Here is a 21872-nt window from a genome sequence, read left to right as displayed (position 1 = left end):
CACTTGATTTACATTCTGCGTTTTACTTTTTTAATGCTGTACTTTTTTTTTTAAATAACTAATGTCCACCCTGATATCCTTCGCAGCATGACTGATGTAGAAAAGCTGAATAAGTGCACATTACATTTTTGATGAGATGGAATTTAAATGTGTTAATCCCCGTGCTTTATTAAGTTTTCAGGAGGTGCGCAGTGAAGTTTCATTCGTTCTTAGTTTAATGTTGCACTGTTAAGATAAAACAAAACGATGTGTGTGTTTCTGTGTGTTTTTGAGTGTTTTCTACAGTTCCTCGGGGTTATGGAGATCAAACTATGGAGGGTATTGGCTTTGTTCTATTGATGAATGATGATGAATACGCATGAGTGCTTTGTGTTTTGTGTGTGTGTGCATGTGTGTGTGTGTGTGTGTGTGTGTGTGGGGGGGGGAAGAGTCAAGTGTTTAAGGCTCGTTGCTGCTACAAATGAGTCCCGTTGCGATTTCCACTCTGCTGGTGGGTGTGAACATTTGAGCTGCTCAGTCAAGGAAAACGTTAGTAATTTCTAACTTTGAGTTTTTACTCTTCCGTGTGAGTGTATTCCTATATGTGCGTACAGTATGTGTGTCGAACCTGTTGCAGTGAGCAGTAACGAACAGTCATGTCCGTTCAGGTACTCCATGGCCGTGATGCGAGTGTAGCGAGGGTTTCCGTTGTAGAAGTAGTCCAGCCTCTCGCCCTTCTCCCAGTCCCAGAAACTACAGCAAACACACATATACATATACTCTCATTAATCTCAGCTACATTTACAAACCATCAAGTTTGAAACAGAATCATTTGCAAAAAGGTCTTAAAGCTATAGTGCGCAGTTTCTGTCTCCCCCAAGCGGAATTCTTAGCAAAGACAGCAAAACTGGCCACCCATCCACATGATACAAGCCTTCCGTAATCGCGCACCACCCCCACCCCTCCTCCACGCAGTTGCTTGTAACCAAGGAGGACACGGGATTAAAAAAACATGATGGACTCTTCAGAAGAGGTAATTATCTTCGCTCGATTTTCTGCGCGAAAGTCGCCGGACGACACAATCTTCTGAACTTACTGAGAAATACAGAGAGTTGTGTGGAGCTGATAGTCTTAAGGCTCTGACACACCAACCCGACGGCAGAAAAGGCAGTCAGACTGATCATTCGGCTCCCGTCGGTCCAAAACGTTCCTCGGAACACACCGAAGTGCCACCAACTTGAGCGTACGTTCTGCGTGTGCGCGAGACGTAATACGTCTCCATAACAGCTGGTGGGACTAATCTGTATTGTCGCCCAAAAAATGAAAACCGGAAATGAGGAACGTGTCACGTGGGTCTGGCTTCTCCTGAATTTCAAAGCCGACCATAATGGTGGCTCCTTCGGAATACGATCTCGTATTTTACAAAAATAGTTCACCGAAACGTATTTCTGAAAACATTTTAAGCGAAAAATAGGCCATGCAGTTGCTGAATCTGTCTGTTTTTTTGATCGACAAAGGTCAGTTTGAAAGATTTTCGTCAGATTTTGAGAGCCGTTCGCCACGCTCATCCTGCTCGACATTTCCGGTAAGTGTTTTAACATAAGTGCACTAATTCGCTAGTCAAGGGCTAGCACTCCACCAATCAGATTGGTCATTGAGTCCGACTGCCCACTGGCCGATTCAACAAGTCAAATTGGCCCAAATTAAAGCCGACGGCTCCTCTGACTGACGATGGCATGGAAAACACCGAACAGACTCGAGTCACCGATCTCGCCAGACTGTCCGACGGCCGATTATCTGGTTGGTGTGTCAGCGCCTTTAAATAGCTTTGTATCAACTCATTTGGCAATGGCTTGAATGTAATGGACGTTCATTAATATCAAAAAGTTACACACTAAAGCTTTAAATAGGGCTGTTTTAAAGAAAATTGATTTTCCAATTCAAATCGATTATCATTTCAATCATCCAAAATCGATTCCTAAAATCCAAGAATCGATATTTCGGTCTGTATCTTATGAAAGTTGAATACCTAAGGAATCAACTGGTACTAACTATGTCATGCTAGCTTGTCAGGAAGGGGGCTCTATAAAAAAAAAACTGGCATGGCCATTTTCAAAAGGGGTCCCTCTGTCACCTCCAGATATCTGAATGAAATGTCTCTCACTACTCACTGACTGTAGAGTGTGCAGAGCTGCACTTTATTGTGTGTTCATGTTAAATAAAAAGTACATTAATGTAACTGCTTTAAGGTCAGTTCTTAATGTATACATTCATACTTTTAAGAATGCAGCAGGTAAGAGGAAACCTTGTATAATTGTAGCATCTCTCACATATCCAAACTAAATTGGTATTGCAACTGAAATGCTCCTAACCTAATTGATATTGAATCTAAAATAAAATTGAATATTCGATACCCAGCCCTAGCCTTAAAGCTGATTTGGGTTTTTCATTGTGTGTGTTCTCTGACCAGATGCTGTCCTTGTCGGCCACAGCGATGCAGGTGTTGAAGGGGTGGAACTTCACAACAGATGGTACTCCAGGGTTGCGGTTGATGAATATTTGATCATCCAGACGGGAAACACCTGTAATGTTTGTGTGTGTGTGTGTGTGTGTGTGTGTGTGTGTGTGTGTGTGTGTGTGTGTGTGTGTGTGGGGACAGAGAAAGGGAACAAGTGTAAAAAAAAAGGAGGAAAATCACAAATTAATCTTTTATACCTTATGAGCTTGGTTTGTACCGGGCCTGTAATTGTACGTAATGCTTCTAGGAAATAGCCACAACCTTGCACTCTGAATCCAACACTGAAAAAAGTTCTCGCCATCTTTTGTTGCTTTTGTATCTTACCAAGCTATCTGCCCTCACTCCATTTGTTCCTACTTAAAGGCAGGGTTGGTAACTAAACGTAGCACAAAAAGTAAGGAAATTTGTGTTTGGTAGATTATTTCTCTGTGGTAACAATGCTTTTTGGCAATACATCTTATACCGTTGGATAGCCTGTTTAGTTCCCTTTCAAATGGTGCCCCATTTGTAAGGAACATGCATTTGTGGGATGAGCAGCAGCGCTGACTCGTTTGGTGTTTGGTGGATTGGATGATTGAAGTTTGAAGAAACATGACATTGGCAATTTAACAATGGGGTTGAGGTCAGGACTGTGTGGGATGCCATCCCACAATAGTATGAGACCAGGCCTGTGTGACCAGCATGAGCAGGAGGTGCCAGGCTGTTGTGGCTGTGTATGGTTCTTCCACACACTACTGAGGCTCCTGTTTGTGAAATTAATAAATTGTTCAATTGCCAATATATATTGGCAATATATCCAATCCACCAATATATCCAATCCACCAAACGAGTCAATGGCAGAATAAGCTGTTTGGCATTGGCAGTTTATTTCCAACATACACTTTTTACATGTATTGTTTGAAATGGTCTTTACACCCTGACGGCAAGAAATAACGAATGGTCTCTGAAAAAGAAGCAAAAAAGATCCGTCATCTGTAGCTGCTGTAATCCTGTAAAAACGTCCACCAATCACTGCCTCGCTGTCCGGTTGGAAAGAACCAATCAAATGCCTCCTCACCCCGCTGCGTGTACTCTACCCCTCCCGTTTACGAGCCTGAGGTCAGTGCGCGTCGTCGCCGCATTGCTAATAGTAGTCATGCTTGTTTTAAACATTCGGTCAATCATTTCAGGCAGCAGGACAGTGTATGTGGGACGATGGTATTGAAAGAACATGTCACCCAGTAACAGTGTGTCTATGGCACAGAGGAATTACATAGATCAAACAATAGATGTAATATAAGCTTGGTTTTGGTCTTTTTGTGGGATTTGTTAAAAATACTGTATAAAACAGTGCTGAAATACAGGCTGTGTCTAAAATAAAACTAAAATCTACTCAATTAAAAATTGACTATACAGTATAGTGGACAACAACTGTCCGACATTTTATTTGAGTTTTTGAATTGAGTGAACTGCATTTTATAGAAGTGAAGCGTACATCAAGAGACTCCACGCCTTTAAGTGATGATGCAAATGATCTCTGAAAATCTCATTTCACTGCTCATTGTTGAGTAAACTATCGAGAGTCTGCTATATAGGGAATAGTGAGTTTGTGAACAAGGGAGTGATTTCAGAGACAGCCACAGTCTGTACGTGTATATGTGCGTATGTGTACTTTAGAAAAAAAAATATTAAAAAAAAAATCAGTGTTTGTTGTTAAAAATGTTTTCTCTAATTAAGATGAAACTTTGATAATGCCAGTGGGGAAACTGAGAATCTGTAGATGAAAATAGGACAGAACAGAGAGAAACCAGAACAGAAATAAAGAGCAACTAGGGTTTTATAACAGAATCTGACAACCAGAACACACTGGAATGACGCTAAGGTACAAAATAACAATAGAAGAACTTGAGGCAAAGCAAGAAAAACAAACAAACAAACCATATGGCAGTCAATGTTGGGATAGTCAAGGCAGAGAAAAGTCTAGTGGTGTACCCCTTTGGCAGATTTTTAATGAAGTATAACACAGTATCAATGCACAGATACAACAGATAAGTTCACTGCTTCGACAGGCGTTGCCATGGCAACAACACATTGGTTCACAAGCCTGTCCTTGGCTACCTGAGCGCCCTCTCGAGACCGCCGTGATGAGATGAAAAAGAATGAGGAAAAATCCATCACGAACTCAGCGCAGATTCAGCCGTGTTGGAAAATAAATAAATAAATAAATAAATAAATAAAGTAGTTGGAAGGGGAAAAGTAGATACGAGAAGCTGAGGCATTTGGTTCAAAGGTGAACAAGATCGTCGTCATCGTTTGTGCTGTTTGACGGCACACTCGATGTGGAACTACTGTGCAATCTGAAACTACCCCCGAGGACTTCGGAACTGCGTGGTGATGATGGGTGTGCATTTTGCATCACCAAGACAAGTAACATTCCAAGTCAAATCAGGTTTATAAGCCCAAAGTATTTCTTTTGCACATTTTTTCTTCTCTTATTTCTAGCTTTCCTACCTCTCCCTCGCCTCCTCTGTCCTCAGTCTTCCTCTCCCTCCCTCCATCCTCCTTTCATCTTACCTCAAGTCTATCTGAAGGGAACAGACTGAATGAGGGCAACCCTACTACTTCTCTCTCTTTAAAATATATATATATATATATATATATATATATATATATATATATATATATATATATATATATATATATATATATATATATATATATATATATATATACTGTTAGTATAGAGGGGAATTCAATGATTTACCAAGCAGTCAGAAAGAGAGGGAGAGACATGTGCGGGAGAAAGCCTCAGCTCTGACGCCAATTGCCTCGTGACTCTGTGTGTGTGTGTGTGTGTGGAGGGGGGTGCCAATGACGTTGGGGGTGTTAGCTATTCTGTTTGAGAAGAGCTCTGACTTCACTTGGGGAGTCTGATTGTATGCTGGCACCCCCAGGCTCTGTAATGTGTGTGTTTGTGTGTCTGAGTGTGAGTGGTGTGTGTGTGTGTGTGTGTGTGTGTGTAAGGGGAGTCCTGTGACTCAGAAACAGGGTTGTTTCTGACTGTGGATTGATTTCTCTAATCGTCTTTCATCACTGCAAATCATCTGCGCGCTCACTTACGTCTGAAACAACGCAGCACCACCTACACCCGGTGTGTGTCTCAGTCCGTCTGTCTGTCTGTCCTTTTTTTGGACAATCTAGATGTCACCCAGAGTCTAAACATTCAATTAAACATGATTGTCAGGGCTTATGTTTTGTGATCAATGTATTGGACAATGCTGGCCATAGAGCTACTAATCAGACAGGACTGTTCTAAAATGCTATTCTCTAAGGCCTAGTCCACATGTACATAGGCAAGGCAAAGCAAGTTTATTTATCTAGCACATTTCATACCTGTGGCAATACAATGTGCTTCACACAAAACAAAAGAAAGGGTCAGTACATGATCATAAAAACAGTAGGAATAAAAGCACGATAACATTAAGGCATAAAAACAGTAAAAGATAAAAGCATAAAGAAAAGAATATTAAAAATCATTGGTCTACCACAATAAGTAATAATGCCTCAGTGAAGCATTAGCAGAAGGCATCTGTAAAGAATTTTGTCTTAAGTCTGGATTTAAAACGGTGAGTAGTTGGGGTGTTTTTGATGCCTTCTGGAAGTTGGTTCCAGAGGTGAGCCACATAATGGCTGAGTGCTGCTTCACCCTGTTTGGTACGGACAGTGGGTTTTTCTAAAAGATGTTTCTGCTCTGATCTGAGAGACCTGAGTGGTACATACTGCAGAAACATGTCCGATAGACACTTTGGCCCTATTCCATTAAGTGACTTGAAAACAAGAATGCTTTAAAGTTAACCCTGTAACTTACTGGGAGCCAGTGCAGGGATTTCAAAACAGGCGTTATGTGCTCAGTTCTTTTTGTTTTTGTAAGAACTCTGGCTGCTGCGTTTTTTTCAACATTTGAAGCTGTTTAAGGGTCTTTTTAGGAAGGCCTGTGAACAGCCCATTGCAGTAATCAACCCTACTGGAGATAAAGGCATGAATCAGTTTCTCTAAGTCATCTTTTGACATAAAACCCCTAAGTTTGGCAATATTTTTGGGATGGTAAAAAGCTGATTTAGTAATTGCTTTCATGTGGCTGTTAAAATTTTGATCGCTGTCTATGAGGACGTAGTAATAGTATCCTTAGCAGTAGAGACAGAGCTGCCCACCCGAAAAACTGATCTTTTATGAAGACAAAAGTGGATACAGATATGAGGAATCAGCAGGGAGAATGGGGAGACTGTAGGATCCGGATACTGAAGCTAACGTTATGTCCGACGTTATGTTTGCAGCAAGCATTTTGTTACCAAGTCAAATATCCAAATAAGTAAATTTTTTTTTTTTTTTTTTAAGATTATTTTTTGGGCTTTTCCACCTTTAATTTGACAGGACAGCTAGGTAAGAAAGGGGAGAGAGAGGGGGAAGACATGCAGGAAAACGTCACAGGTCGGATTCGAACCCTGGACCTTTGCGTCGAGGCATAAACCTTGAAGTGTATGTGCGCCTGCTCTACCCACTGAGCCAATCCGGCCACACTCCAAATAAGTAAGTTAACTTAACACACACGTATCAGAAATGTTATTAATGTGACTCTTTTGAACAAAAATGAGTGTTCAATAATCATTTCAACATGTATTTTTGTTGTTGAAAATGCATCCTATATTTGACTTGCTCCATCTATCATTTTTATGATTTGTATAATTTTATTTTCCCATGCTTGTCTGACTTCATCATCTCTGGGATTTTGATGCTGTGTGCATCTTGCAACCGTTTTGCTTCGCCGTGTGTATGACGTGCGCTTTATAAATAAACTTTCCTTGCCCTTTAGAAGATATGACACCAGCCATGTCGTGTAATGCAAATGTGATTAAAACCTGGGATGACATTTTGATAATTGATTTAATCTTATTTCAAGTAATATCTGAAGCAATTGAATTCTGCATTTAATGTGCAGTCCAGGCTTCCTTTTAGCTTTAAATAAATAAGACTCTCCTGCAAGACAGAGTTATTAAATATAAATGGCGTGTTCAGAAGAGTTCCATCTTGGGTCTTATTTGTGTTTTTGGTCTACACTATCTAAATACTCTTAAAATAAAATGAAATACTATTTCAATAGCATTGTGGGAGAAACACTGAACAAAATGTGAAGATGACGGATATCTGCCTAAATATTGTCTTTTGGTGACCTTACGTTAACAAGCCTATGGTGTTTCAAAAATGATTGGGTTGTATGTCACTCACCCCTTTGCGTGATGCCTCGGCTCTGCCTTCTCACGCGAGTGTTTCTCAGGAACCTCCACTGGCGCTCCATCCTCACCTGGCTCTCCAGGTCATGCTCCTCTGGGATCTGAAAGAGTGAGTTACAAAAAGGACAGAAGCAGAGAGAGAGAGAGAGAGAGAGAGAGATGGTTCAATGCATTACATATGCTGCACCCTCTGTGAAAATATAGAAACACAGTGGAAGCATAGAATAAATACCCCCAGACACCGATTGTTTTCTAAAGCTGTCAAGTATCCCTCCTTGAAACATCGGCATTAAACCTGGTCTAACTTTAGAAGTTAAACGGAACATTAAAATATCCGTGTCTTAAGTGTCCAGAGGCAGATAACAGGTATACACACAGGAGAACAAGCTACTAGGGCTGCTCGATTATGGAAGAAATAATAATCACGAGTATTTACTATGATTACTTATGGACCTTTAGAAAGATGTTGCATTTATTAAATAAAAAATAAAAAACTGTTCAACTTTTTCCGTTGAACTTCTGCATGGCATTTGTAATAAAAAGCGCAAATCTGGTAAAATAGTGGCGAGATTGCAATTTATATAGCTTGTCCAAAGTATTCACCAACTTCCTAAAGCCGTCGCTCTCCCTTTGCCATCTTCACTCGCGCACTACAGGATTTTTTCCCCCAGTAGCAGCTGCAGTAGCTGCAGATGTGAGCACATCAGATGCAGTTTCTCTGTCGGTGCACTGGACAACAGACAAACGCTGTGAAAGTATTTGGAAATGAGTCAAGGCACTTTTGTTTAAAGCTTTAGTGCGCAACTATTTTATATTACTGGACATCTGTTACATTCAAGCCATTGCCAAATGAGTTGATACAAAGCTAATTAAAGGACAATTCTGGCGCAAAATGAACCTAGGGGTTAATAACATATGTGTACCGAGTCGAGCGTTCTCTGGGATATGTTTTCATGCTAATCAAATGTGTCTCTAGCTTTAAACAACCTACCGCAAAACTGGTGGTTACCTGCTAACGCTAGCTTTCGGGGCACAGGGTAAAACGCTATTTTAAACCACTAACAAGGCTCAAAATAGCACCGCACTTCAACGGTAGCATCATGAGGGTCCCTACATGCAAACCGAAGCATTGAGAACTTTGTAAGTCTACAGACAGTTTATTAAAAAGATAGATTACAAAGACAGTAGCGTTCATGTTTACATTCGGGAGCCATCTTGGAAAACAGTCATGAGCAGCCGAACCATGAATGCCGTGCAACCGGTAACCAGTAACATGTATCAAACACAGCGTTCGTGATTACAAAATGGTGTCGTCCGGCAACTTTCGCGCGTAGAAACTCGAGTGATGCGTTTCACGTCACGGCTGAGAAAGTGAACAGCAGCGTTCAGCTTTGGAGAGGACATAAACATTACGAGATAATAACCTCTTCTGAAGAGTTCATCATGATTTGTTTTTTAATCCTCTTTGTCTTCCTTGATTTGACGGGATAAACGCTACTAGCAACTGCGTGGAGGAGGGGTGGGGGTGCGATCACAGAAGGCTTGTATCACGTGGATGCGCCGACAGTGTTGTTGTCATTACTTAGAATTCCTCATGGGGGCGACAGATACCGCACTATGGGCTCTATATTGCACCCAAGAGTGTGTTCAGGTGCATTCTTGGCGTATTGCTATCTTGAGGCAGCGGGAAGTGATCGTGCCATTGACCAACAAAAACCTGTTCTAAAGTCAATAGCGCAGCATTTCACTGTTATTTTAACAGCAAATTAGTAAAATGCGCCTAGGCGTATGCACAGCTCGGACACACTATGCTTGTTACACACACACAGGGACGCGCAGCAGCACACAAACATGCAAAAGATTACAAATAAAAATATTACGGTGCAAATCCGCCATCATAATAGCAATGCGCCAAGGTACAGACGCGCCTGGCTTTTAAAGGGAATGGGAGATGACTCTCTGATTGGTTTATTGCATGTTACTCCCAAAACACACCTATGAATTAATGAAGAAACTAAGTACAACCCTGTTGAACCATGCGCCCGGCGCACGGACCCTTTTTTTCGTCCGTCAAACTAGCAAAAGTGAATTTGGACATGCCCTAAACGCACCTGCACCATGCGCTTCACGCCGTGCGCTTAATCATCATTAAAATCAACAGCGATCATTAAAATAGGGCCCAATAGCTTTAACTGACTCCCGTTATGCTGTATGCTCAAGTACCTGTATGTTTCTACATTCCTTTCGAGGGAAATACGTTTATTTGCTTTAAAAAAAATATATATATATATATATTTCTACAGTTTATCTATCTGCTAGCACTTCTGCACAGCGTCTACGGTTGCCACAGTGAGCACAGGTTTCAGTTAAGACAAAGTCACTGTCCAGAAGGTAACTCTTGCTAAAAACCCACAAATAGCCATTTTTACAATAGGTTTGTGGATGCAGCAAACAAACAAGATACAAGTTGTTAATAAGTGAGCTTTATTGAGCTGTTGGTAGGCTCTTTTTTTTTTGGACAAAGCCATGTTAGCTCTTTTCTCTACTACTCTTTATGCTAAGCTACACACAAGACTGATGTTGATCTTCTGATTTCATTCTCCAAAAGAAAGCATGTAAACGTGTTCCTCAAAATGTTGAGCTATTCCTTTAAGGCTTAAGTTGTCAGGTGACGATATGTTCTCAGAATGCAGCATCGGACTCACCGATAATACCGCAAGTTATCAACTCGTCTCATCACATTACGCGGTTACTCAGATAATGAGTCAAGTCATCAAGTTTACTTTAAGCAATCACATCAGATCACATCTGTTGAGCAGAGGCACAATATGAAAAGTATTAACTTTATTAAGTCTTGTGCAACAAAATGGGCCCCACAGAGTTAGTCCCAGCTTGATTTTCATGACTCCCTTTTTAATATGACATTCAATATGCAGAATGTAATATAAAGCTGAGTGACGTCTTTTTACAGTATAAAGTAAGACAATCGTAAATTAAAAACTTGGGCATTGCTATTATTATGCATATTTTATTATGCATATTTGATGCATAAATGAAAAACAGAGTGTAAACAACAGAGAAAACCTGCAATAGTGTGTGTGTGTGTGCTTATTAAGCACATTTCTACAGCGAGGCCTCCCTACTGAATGCTAAACAGCACACACACACACACACCCCTACAGTGCCATGTGACTATATTACTACTGTGTGTAATCAATATTCCTGTAATGTCCTCACTCAGCACATGTTGCTTTAAGGGAAACAACACACATTTTAACACCTCTGAGCAAAGATTGTGAATAAATATATTTGTGCATGAGATGGTGTATTTACAGTGTGTGTTTCAGTGAGTCGGGTTAATCTGTATATCACATACAGTGTCTGTATTTTATGGTTCCCTACCGAGCCTGTGAGAAGGCAGATTCTGCAGTTGGTCTGTTGTACTCCCACAGCTGTGTGTGTGTGTGTGTGTGTGTGTGTCTGTGTGTGTGTGTGCGTGCACTTGTGTGTGTGCCAAGGTAAGAGCCAGCTGACATGGTGGTTCCCAGGGTTGTGGTGCTGCCCTGTGTCAGCTGCTACCGTAATGCATAATGAGACCCTGTGGTAAGAAAATGTGTGTGTGAAAGAGAGAGAGAGAGAGAGACTCTTGCATATAGTCTCCACAGAGCTCTAGACATTATGGATATAGAGTCAAAAATCCAAAAATCCAAGCCAAAAGTATGTGGACACTCAGATGCGATTGTTGAACGTTTAATTTGTAAACCGTGGTTAACTCCCATGGACGCACCTAGAAAAGACTCCATTCTTTATCTTTGGCTGCATTCTTAATGTCGTCGCTGTCGGGTGAAAACCTTGTATGTCCAAAACCGCTGTTTTTCAGATAATGAAAAAGGGCTCATATGACCCACTACCAGCATACAAAACAGATCTAGAGCGATTCATTAGCCAGGCCGGCATATCAGTCAATATTAGTTTATCGCACACATATCGGTGTCGGTGGATATGAAATGGCAGTAGAGAAATGCCAAACTAACAGGTTGATTTTCACACTGTAAATTGTCCCGTTCAGTATTGTGATCATTAATAATTCTAGCAAACGTAGGGGATCTGCTCACGGAGCTGTAGTTCTGTGGCTCTGTTGTGTTGAGCACGTAGTTTATATACTCTCTGTTTTACAGAGTTTCTGCAGGTTTCACTAAGTTAAATTTAAGACTTTTTAAGACCTATATCACAACATCAAAAACAAAGTCAGATGTCAGAGTCCGGAAACATTGTCTGTTTCCATGGTGCTCTCTCTCTCTCTCTCTCTCTCTCTCTCTCTCTCTCTCTCTCTCTCTCTCTCTCTCTCACACTCTCTCACACTCTCTCACACACACACACACACAAATATTAACCTGTAGCTGTTTTTAAATCACTTTCCCTTGCTCTCATGTGAAGACAGTCTGTCCTTGCTTCTCACACACCCCTAAAGCTCTCGTGCTGCTGACACAGTGATATGATAACCTGTGTGCAGATTTTGACGCACGCACGCGCACACACACACACACACACACACACACACACACACACACACACACACACACACACACACACACACACCCCTTTGTAATGGAGTGGAGTTTTATGGCAGCACTCAAAATTATGCCAACACAGCATTCTGATTCGTGCTACGGTAAAACCCCTCTCCTCCTCTTTGCGCTCGCTCTTTTACTCCTCCAGTCCAATCATCTCTCTGCTTTTTATCACCTTTTGTTGACACTTCTGGCTCCATCTTCCTTTCATCCAGCCATGCTCTTTAAAGTTTTACTTCACTTTCCCCCACCCTCTCCCTCCCTCTGTCTGTCTGCCCCTGGATGTATTCTCTCCTCTTTCTTAAAAATATTTTATTTTCATCACGTATTACCTTTTCCTTTGTGTGCGCTCTTTTTGTCTCCTGCAGCCCTCCTTTTGCCCCAAACGTCTTTGTGTTGTAAGTATTTTATTTTATTAAAAATCTACATTTCTCTTCACTCTCTTTCTGTATCATCCACTCTCTCTCATGCACACCTTTCTTATACTTTTTGTACATCTTTTTCTTCCTCGACTCCCAAAACTTTCTATTTCCTCCTCTGTTTGACCCTCACACTTGACTTTTTTTAAATGTATTTTTTATATATAAATAATCCTCTCCTTCTTTGTTCAACTTCGATAAAATGTGCTGACACATTTTTGTCCAGGGAGGATGGCATGTTGAGGTTATTTAAACAGACGGAAGCTTGATTTCATTTCATTACAGAATTCGGCACCAACTACTGTGCGCGGTAAAAAGCACTTCATTTAATCTGAAATTTCACTCCGGAGGATGTTAAGTTATGGAGTTATGAAAACTCAATTATTCAGCAAAGCCATCTTGTGCAAGCAGCAGGTTCTTCCTCACAGTGTGACTGGTCCCGAGCCGGCTGTTTTTCCATAGGACTCCACATTACTTCTTTTTTTTTTTTTTTAAATCCGTTTTATAACACAGTCCATGTCCTCAGGTGGCTAAGCCAGTCCTGAAGCCATTGTAAAATGCATGACAAACACACACCTGTGACACCACGTCACATAAATATTGATGTGAAAACCAAAATTACCTGTCATAGTACTTCTTTGTTGCTTAGCAACCACTCTGAGCTACTATTCAATAACTGCATTGCTTGGCAGAGGAATAGTAAAGGAAATATTGTTTTTAAATTATTGATTAAAGAAAGAAAAAAAAAGCATCTGCTCTTTTTTGTTGAATAACGTAAAAAAGTGTCTGCATTTCATCAAAGCTATAACTCAGCTTACATGTTGCTTTAGGTCTGTGTGTAAAGCACAATCTTGTGGCTTATCGTTAAATAAAAAAAAAAAAAAAAAAGACACAAAGGACTGTCATTGGACTCTCACTGGCAGGGCAGAGTGAGAGAGGAAGACCAAGACGGTTAAATGGAAGAATGGATGGAAGAGAGAAGAGAGACTCTTACCTTCATGACAGGCTGAGCAAAATACTTGGCGCTCCAATCACACAGGCCCGTCTGGAGGGCGGCACTGATGTAGTTCCTGTGACCCCCCGGCTCGTCACCATCCTCACCTGCCTAGATACAAAAAAAAAAAAAGAGTTAAACTAAACTTAGTCTTGTATTGCCAGACCTATCTCCACAGTGCTGTGCAGTAAGGTCTGGCTAGACCACACGTACATCTCTGGGTTGTTTGCTTTTCTTTAAACCAATCACAACCGTCTTGGGCGGACACAGCGACAAAATAGTCTCGGGAAGGAACTTGTTTTGGTGGAACATTTGCACCGCGCAAAAGAAAACGCCACATACAATATTAAATGAAGTTAACTGTTCACACAATACAGTAATGTGAACTATTTAAATTAACTGGATAAATGATTATAAGTCATTTGCTCTAACTAGTGTATCGCCGCGTGTACTTCGTCCATAGCAATCCCCAACAGTCGGTCCCAAAATGTCCCAGTTAGAGAGGAAATGCCCTAAACATGTTCTTTGTAAATCTTTATAATCATTCCCCGAAATAACCAAGCAGGCCTGCCTTGTTGCACGATCCAAATTTTTTGTTTGTTGTTGTTTTCCGAGTTTTTGAACGGCAACACAGAGAGCGGAAGGTGAGGGACATGTCAGGCAATTATCCTGGAAATGTACTTCCATTGATCCCGACTAAACTAAAACTTAAAAACAACAACCCCACCCAGAAAATATGCAACTTCTACTCGAGCCAACTTCAAGTTAAAACCGTTGCAGCTGCTGATGCCCACACACTGCCCGAGTTACAGACAGAGACCCATCCAGTAGGGTGTTCCTCTACCTGCTCAGGTCCCTTGTCAAACATCTTGCGGGTACGGGGGAACTGGTGGGAGTGGGGCGCCTGTCCTCCCAATGTGGGGGTGTAGGGAGGTCGCGTGGCCGTCTGCTCTCTGGCCGGAGGTTTGGGCACCTCGTTGGTCAGACTGGAGCTGCTGGCGCTGGGCATGGGAGGAGACCCACTGGAGGGACAGAGACATTAACATGAGGATAGGAAACAGTGGCTGAACTTAGACAGTGTCAGCTTTGCATTCTATTACAGAAACAAGTTAAAAAAAAAAACAACAGAAAAAGTCCGTTTCGTGATTCATATCATATCATATCATAGTATTTCATCAGTGCTGGAAGAAGTATTCAGATCCTTTACTTTAGTAAAAGTACTAAAACCACACTGTCAAAATACTCTGTTACAAGTAGAGATGGCCCGATACCATTTTTTCTTCCCGATACCGATTCTGATATCTGAACTTGCATATCGGCCGATACCGAGTACCGATCTGATACCAGTGTGTCGTATATTTTATTATGTTTTAACAACTGTATACTACTATCCCTGTATGGATGTGATATGATTTCTATCTTTGTTGTCGGTCTGGCTTGGGTTAAACTCTTTGTGAAACATGAACAAACACAAACAATGAACGCCACAGAACTTTCTTTTTTTATCCAGTTTGACTGTCAGTTATAACGGAAAAAGAACATAAATAAACTACTTTAACGTAGATTTTCTTTAGGGCTTTATTAGGTGGTATCGGATCGGTGCATAAACTCCAATACTTCCCGATACTGATACCGGCATTTTAGGCAGTATCGGAGCCGATACCAATACTGGTATCAAGTTTAATTTGTAAAGTAACTAGTAACTAAAGCTGTCAGATGAATGTAGTGGAGTAAAAAGTACAATATTTCTCTCTGAAATGTAGCGGAGTAGAAGTAGAAAGTGGTATGAAAAGAAAAGACTCAAGTAAAGTACAAGTACCTCAAATTTGTACTTAAGTACAGTACTTAAGTAAATGTAGTTAATTACATTCCACCACTGTATTTCATCATCATCATCATATTTATTTTTATATCCAGGTTTTAGTGTGATCATTTTTTCATTACTTTTATCCTTTTTTCTCATTATTTTCTCTGGGGTTTCTGGTATGTTCTTGTTCAGGTACGATCCACATTATAGAATATTATATGATGTATAATGTATATTAACTGTGTGTGTGGCCTCTTACTTTGTTGCCAGCCTTGAGCTATGTAGTAACATTTGTCAGAACCCTCTTTAAAACAAGATGAGGCATTTTAAGAGTTTTAGCCTTTTTTCAAGGTTCCCTCACACTGCCTGCTTCATCAAATAGAATTGTGTCTAAGTCTTGCTAGAAGGAAGGCTGAGTGATCTGTATGCATGACACATATGTTTCGGGGCTTTACGGCAATTGACTTTAGCTGTATATCTGGATGTTGACTGTGTGTGAGCCGTCCTCACCCAGCCTGGTGGATATGCGTGCCCTTGCTGGTGGGGCTGGCCGGGGCCGACTGGGTGAGAGATCCAGAGTCCAGGATCCGCTGGGGCCGAGCGTTCATCGTTGCCTGTCGACAAAGAAACTGTGGGTTAATTAAACTCTCTTAAAAGTTGTTACAAGTCGTCCCACTGGAGAGATTAAGAGTGTTTTCACACCTATAGGTGGTTTGCTCTGGTCCCGAATCAGTTGATGAGTTTGTAAACTTTTCCCCCCCTTTGATCCGGTTTCGTTTCACACAATCCAAGCACACCAAAACCACGCAAGAAAGGAAAGAAGAAGGTCCTGTGTTTCCAAGTAAGGGTAAGCCAGCCTCCACAAAGCCATCACCCGCCGTTAGCATTCCATTGACTGCCATTCATTTTGACGTCACTTTGACAGCGAATAACTTTACATCTGAAGCGTTTAAAGACTTAATTTGTCCATTGTTTGTTTCTAAAGAAACACGACAATGTATAAAAGGCTCCATTACCTTGTATCTCACGTTATGGCTCCGTAGCAGACATTTTATAAAAATAGGCTAACGATTGTGTCATAACCACGCGACTTACTGAACAAATTACACGTATAGTACAGGAGAAGCTCGCAGGCAGTTTCGACTTATATTAGCTGTTTAAGTGTAATTACTAATGTTAACTAGCATTTTAGTTACCAAAAATTAGCCTGTGCCTATGTTATCTCCTTACATATACCTACGCTCTCCATCTCTGCTAGATTGGGAATGATTGAGATTTCTCTTGGCACAGCTACCAGAAGACTTACAACTTTCAGACAGGTTGCTCACGTCACATCTGCTGCTCAGTAACGCTCAGCCATCACCAGAAAAGTGCTTCTAATAGACTTCACTGGTCTCCGTTTCAAGCCTCCGGCGTCACATTGTCAATTTCTTTAACTGTCTATGTGTGTTTCGGACTAGTGCATATTTCATTTCATTTTTGATTTGAATAGGGACAGATGCTACAACATAGCCATGATGTGTGTAACAAATCTCCAATGTACAGCATCACAGCATTTATAGCTATTGGTAATTTCCAATGCCCGTGTCTAGGACCCTATTCCTGGCATCCTCTATGGTCAAACCAGCTCATTTCATTTAAATAATCAGACATTGTAAACGAGACTTCGCTCTGCTCTGCCGGGGTCTGTCTCTAGCTTTAGCGGCGGCTAGTTTGACCACGGAGATGCGAGTGACTGCAGTCTACAGTATTTCTGTGAGAGAAACACTGCAAGCTGCTATAGTTTGCATAATGTTGCAACTTGCAGAGTATTTATATTCGGTGCGGTTCGAGGTGGGATCACGTTCTCACCACAAACAAAGCGCTCCAGAGTTGGATTGAAAGCGTACCGAGACCACCTCTTCAAGCAGGTCTCGGCACGCTTATTTAGTCCGCTTTTGGTGCGCAACCGAGTGCGATTGCTGCATTCACACCTGCCCAAACGAACCGCACCAAGGGGGAAACCCAACTTTAGTGTGATTCAACCGAACTAAATGAGGCAGGTGTGAAGGGGGGGCAGGAATTCAGATATTTCAAAGACACACCTGAGAGCAGGATTAGAATCAACGCACTTTACAAAGTTTGCCTTCCATTTTCAGAACTTTATCTCATTAGGCGGAGCTGGTAATATAACCTCTTCATTGTGAGTTGTCTAATGGCTGCTCACAAGGGAGGGGTAAACTTAATAAAGACAATAGAGGCAAAGCATCCTTGATGAATAGCAGGGTTGTTGTTTACTCATCTAGGTGGAGAGGAAAACTGCGTATTGCAGCGTAAATCCAGTTAACGCGGGCAAACACATTTTACTACCTCGGATTTGATTTCTATGCTAATTACAAAAAAAGTGTTTTTGCGTTTGTGCGAGCGTGTCTGAAAGGCTGAGAGCGAGGGGGAGAGGAAAGTATGGAATGCAAAGTTTACACACATTCATTAAGATGCAATTGGAAATGAAACAAACAGCAGTAAAGCCGGCTGAAAGGGTTATTATGGAAATAGCTCAGTCACTAATCTAAGTACCTTTTCTACTCTAGCACAGGATCGATATGATGAGAAGGACATAAACATGTAAAAGCACACTAATAACTTATATTAAGGATATGCTGATTTTTTTGACTAAAAGATGATGGGTAGCAGCTTGTGTGTGTGTGAAGGCAACAGTACGCGCAGACCTCATGCAAAGAAACTCGGGCATTTAGATGGCCAAACTGAGCACCACACTGCACCATTAATCCTCCTGGAGTTCATTTTAAGAGTTTGAAAGAGGTTGCGGCAAAGTGCAGCTGTATACTAGTAAAAGCTCAAACAAACAAAAAAAACGAGGCAGCAGGGTGGATGAGTTATCAAGCCTGTCCTGCAACAGTCAGTGTACATCCATTAACAACCTTGTCTTTTGTCCAGGTCACCAAATTTCATGTATTTCTAAGCTTAAGGAAATACAGAATATACTAGATACCGGATGCTGGTATGATTGTGAATTTGCAAGCTCATCGGTTAAAAGGACTAAATAATGCAACATGTTCATGGATTATTCATCAACATTTGCAGATCCTCAACATGTGGTAAACAAACATCATGCTTACGCAGGAGGCCACACGTCTTATCTGCTGACAGGCTTTCCAGAAAATATGATATGCAAAACTCCCGCATTAGCAGGAAACGAGGGTAATCGGTTCGAGCAGCTGCTTCTCTCCACGTTGGGAAACAGCTTGCAATGCCTCTCTCCCGTTTTACACAGCTTCCCTTCACTCTCTCCCATCATTAATTGGCTGGAAAGTGAGTCAACAGAGAAAAGAAATGAATGCGTGTACACAGACCACGCTATTAACATTATATATATATTAACTATTATATAATATATATATATATATATATATATATATATATATATATATATATATATATAAATAAAACCTAGTATAAATATATATTTGGGATTGTCAAGCCAGCCAAGAAAACTTGCATTAATCCAAATTTGGCCGTTAAACCACACTCCTACGCAGAAAGTTCGAAGATATTCCTCTTTCAAACATCTTGCACTTGGGGCAGACACCTTGAAACGTTCTGGTTTAATTATTGAAAGAAACAACGGCCTTGATGTATGATGATGACATGGAGGTGGGGAGGAGAGGGGGATACGGTGGACTGATGGAGGGAAGATGTGGTTGGCGTCATGGGTTAAGTGTGTAAATAGAGATATCTGCTGCGTCAGGCAAAGGGAAATGAGAAGTAATAATCTCCTCTCATGACTATGACCACTTATTTTCAAGCCTTCCAAAGGTCCATTCAAACATTTTAGGACTTTGTATGGTAATGTTTTTTTTTTTTTATATAAATTGTACTGAAAACAATTGGATTCAAATTTTAAGCAGTCAAACTTACAGACAAAAGACCGGGCACACAAGAAAAAACTGGATTAAAAAAAAGACTCGAGGCCCTCCACCCTAGCATCATGCAGCTAGAGGGGCCTATTAAAAACCATTTAATGCTTTCATCATCTGAGAAGCAAGTAAATTTTAATTAGCTGCTGACCTTGTTCACTTTGTTACAAATCAATAACATTTGACATTTTAAAAACCTAATTAAAGGAGCTGGATTCCCAGTTAGGCTAATGTTAACACTTGTGAACTTGGGATGGATGTTCTCTGATTAAGCTGTCTCTGATGAGCTCTCTGCAAGACAAAAATTAATGTAGGCTCCATGTATAATAACTCATTAGCTTCAGAAAGTTAAGGCATTTAGAGGTGTTTAGTTTGTCATTCTTTTTTAAATGTCAAACTGCTTTTCCTTTTTTTAGGCAAACAGACAAGACAGGCAGAGCTTCAATCCCCCATCATTGTTTTAATGTCATGACAGTATGTATGACATGAATGACACTAGTGCCACACAGTGTCTCACCTACAACTTTGTCGGACTCATTGCGAAGACTATGATTATGGTTTATAAACCAGAGCCAAAGAGGAGTGTGTGATCTCATCCCAGCCCGATTAATTCAGTTAAATCCAAATCAGCACAAGTCAAATCTGAATTTAATTTAAACAAATTCAAGTCTCTAATAAATCAAGACCGAGTCAACTCAATCAAGTCCAAGTCAAATTTCTCAAGACAAGTCTGAGTCACTCAATTAAGACAAGTCAGTAAAATCTCTCAAGACCAGAGAGTCAAATCTCTCAAGACAAGTCCGAGTCACTCAATCAAGACAAGTCTAATTTACTCAATCAAGACAAGTCTGATTTACTCAATCAAGACAAGTTCGAGTCACTCAATCAAGACAAGTCTGATTTACTAAATCAAGACAAGTTCGAGTCACTCAATCAAGACAAGTCCGATTTACTCAATCAAGACAAGTCCGAGTCAAATCTCTCTTACCATTGTTAATATGTACTTAAAAACAGTTCTGAAATGCAAAATAATAGAATTGTAATCATGTGATAAAACATGCGATTAATCGCGATTAACTATAGAAATTTGGCGATTAATCGTGATTAAAAAATTAATCGTTTGACAGCCCTAATATACTATATATAAATATTTTTTTCTGTTCTTGTGATATGGATAAATCCTATTCATCCCACTTTATTTGTGCTTCATGGATGAGTTGCTAAGTGATTTCTTAATAATGTAAAAATGAAATGATTATATAGAGCTATTGTATGTATTAGATAGGCTTGAGTTGGTGTTGGTGACCTCTAAATCTGAGGCCATGGTTCTCAGCAGGAAACCGATGGAGTGCCTTCTCCAGGTAGGGAATGAGTCTTTACCCCAAGTGAAGGAGTTCAAGTACCTTGGGGTATTGTTCGCGAGTGAGGGGACAATGGAGCGGGAGATTGGTCGGAGAATCGGCGCAGCGGGTGCGGTATTACACTCAATCTATCGCACCGTTGTGACGAAAAGAGAGCTGAGCCAGAAGGCAAAGCTCTCAATCTACCGGTTAGTTTTCGTTCCTACCCTCACCTATGGTCATGAAGGCTGGGTCATGACCGAAAGAACGAGATCCAGGGTACAAGCGGCCGAAATGGGTTTCCTCAGGAGGGTGGCTGGCGTCTCCCTTAGAGATAGGGTGAGAAGCTCAGTCATCCGTGAGGAGCTCGGAGTAGAGCCGCTGCTCCTTCGCGTCGAAAGGAGCCAGTTGAGGTGGTTCGGGCATCTGGTAAGGATGCCCCCTGGGCGCCTCCCTAGGGAGGTGTTCCAGGCACGTCCAGCTGGGAGGAAGCCTCGGGGAAGACCCAGGACTAGGTGGAGGGATTATATCTCCAACCTGGCCTGGGAACGCCTCGGGATCCCCCAGTCAGAGCTGGTTAATGTGGCTCGGGAAAGGGAAGTTTGGGGTCCCCTGCTGGAGCTGCTACCCCCGCGACCCGTTACCGGATAAGTGGAAGAAGATGGATGGATGGAGTTGGTGTTGGTCGTTTTATTGGCTTATTGGTTGCTATGTAATGTATAAAGTCTTATTGTGACTATGAATGTTATGGATGTGTATCGATGTATTTTCTGGTCTAGCAAGCCTAGCAAGAGTAGTTACTGTTACAATGCAGTTGCTAATGGGGATCTAAATAAACAAAGTCAAAGGAGATAAGTTCAAGTAAAGTCTCAAGTCAATTCAGTGGAAACAAGTCAAGTCACATGTCTCCATTGCATGTCATTTGCAAGCCTTTCAGGTCTATGAATGCTAACCATTAAAATGACACAGCATTTGAATATTTTCTAGAAAAGCTGCGTTATTTATATAGCTGAAGCCTCCAAATGAAATGCTCAAGCCGTGTGGCAATAGAAGGTTTAGC

General features: G+C 41.1%; 1 protein-coding gene across 5 annotated transcripts in view; it reads right to left on the bottom strand.

The window, feature by feature from the left end:
- The window catches only part of rptor (regulatory associated protein of MTOR, complex 1), a 232561-nt gene that overhangs the window by 28401 nt on the left and 182288 nt on the right, over positions 1 to 21872 (bottom strand). For all 5 annotated transcript variants that reach the window (XM_036000319.1, XM_036000320.1, XM_036000322.1 and 2 more), the window contains exons 23-28: positions 16066 to 16169; positions 14593 to 14770; positions 13749 to 13859; positions 7760 to 7865; positions 2447 to 2561; positions 608 to 732 (exon numbers count right to left, since the gene is read on the bottom strand). In XM_036000319.1, coding sequence (XP_035856212.1) covers positions 608 to 732; positions 2447 to 2561; positions 7760 to 7865; positions 13749 to 13859; positions 14593 to 14770; positions 16066 to 16169 — 739 coding nt within the window. The remainder of the gene's footprint in view (positions 1 to 607; positions 733 to 2446; positions 2562 to 7759; positions 7866 to 13748; positions 13860 to 14592; positions 14771 to 16065; positions 16170 to 21872) is intronic.

This window comes from Sander lucioperca, chromosome 4 (genome assembly GCF_008315115.2).
Source record: "Sander lucioperca isolate FBNREF2018 chromosome 4, SLUC_FBN_1.2, whole genome shotgun sequence".
In the NCBI taxonomy this organism is placed as follows: domain Eukaryota; kingdom Metazoa; phylum Chordata; class Actinopteri; order Perciformes; family Percidae; genus Sander; species Sander lucioperca.
Note: the sequence above shows the minus strand (reverse complement) of the source record. Positions and strands in the feature narration are given on the sequence as shown.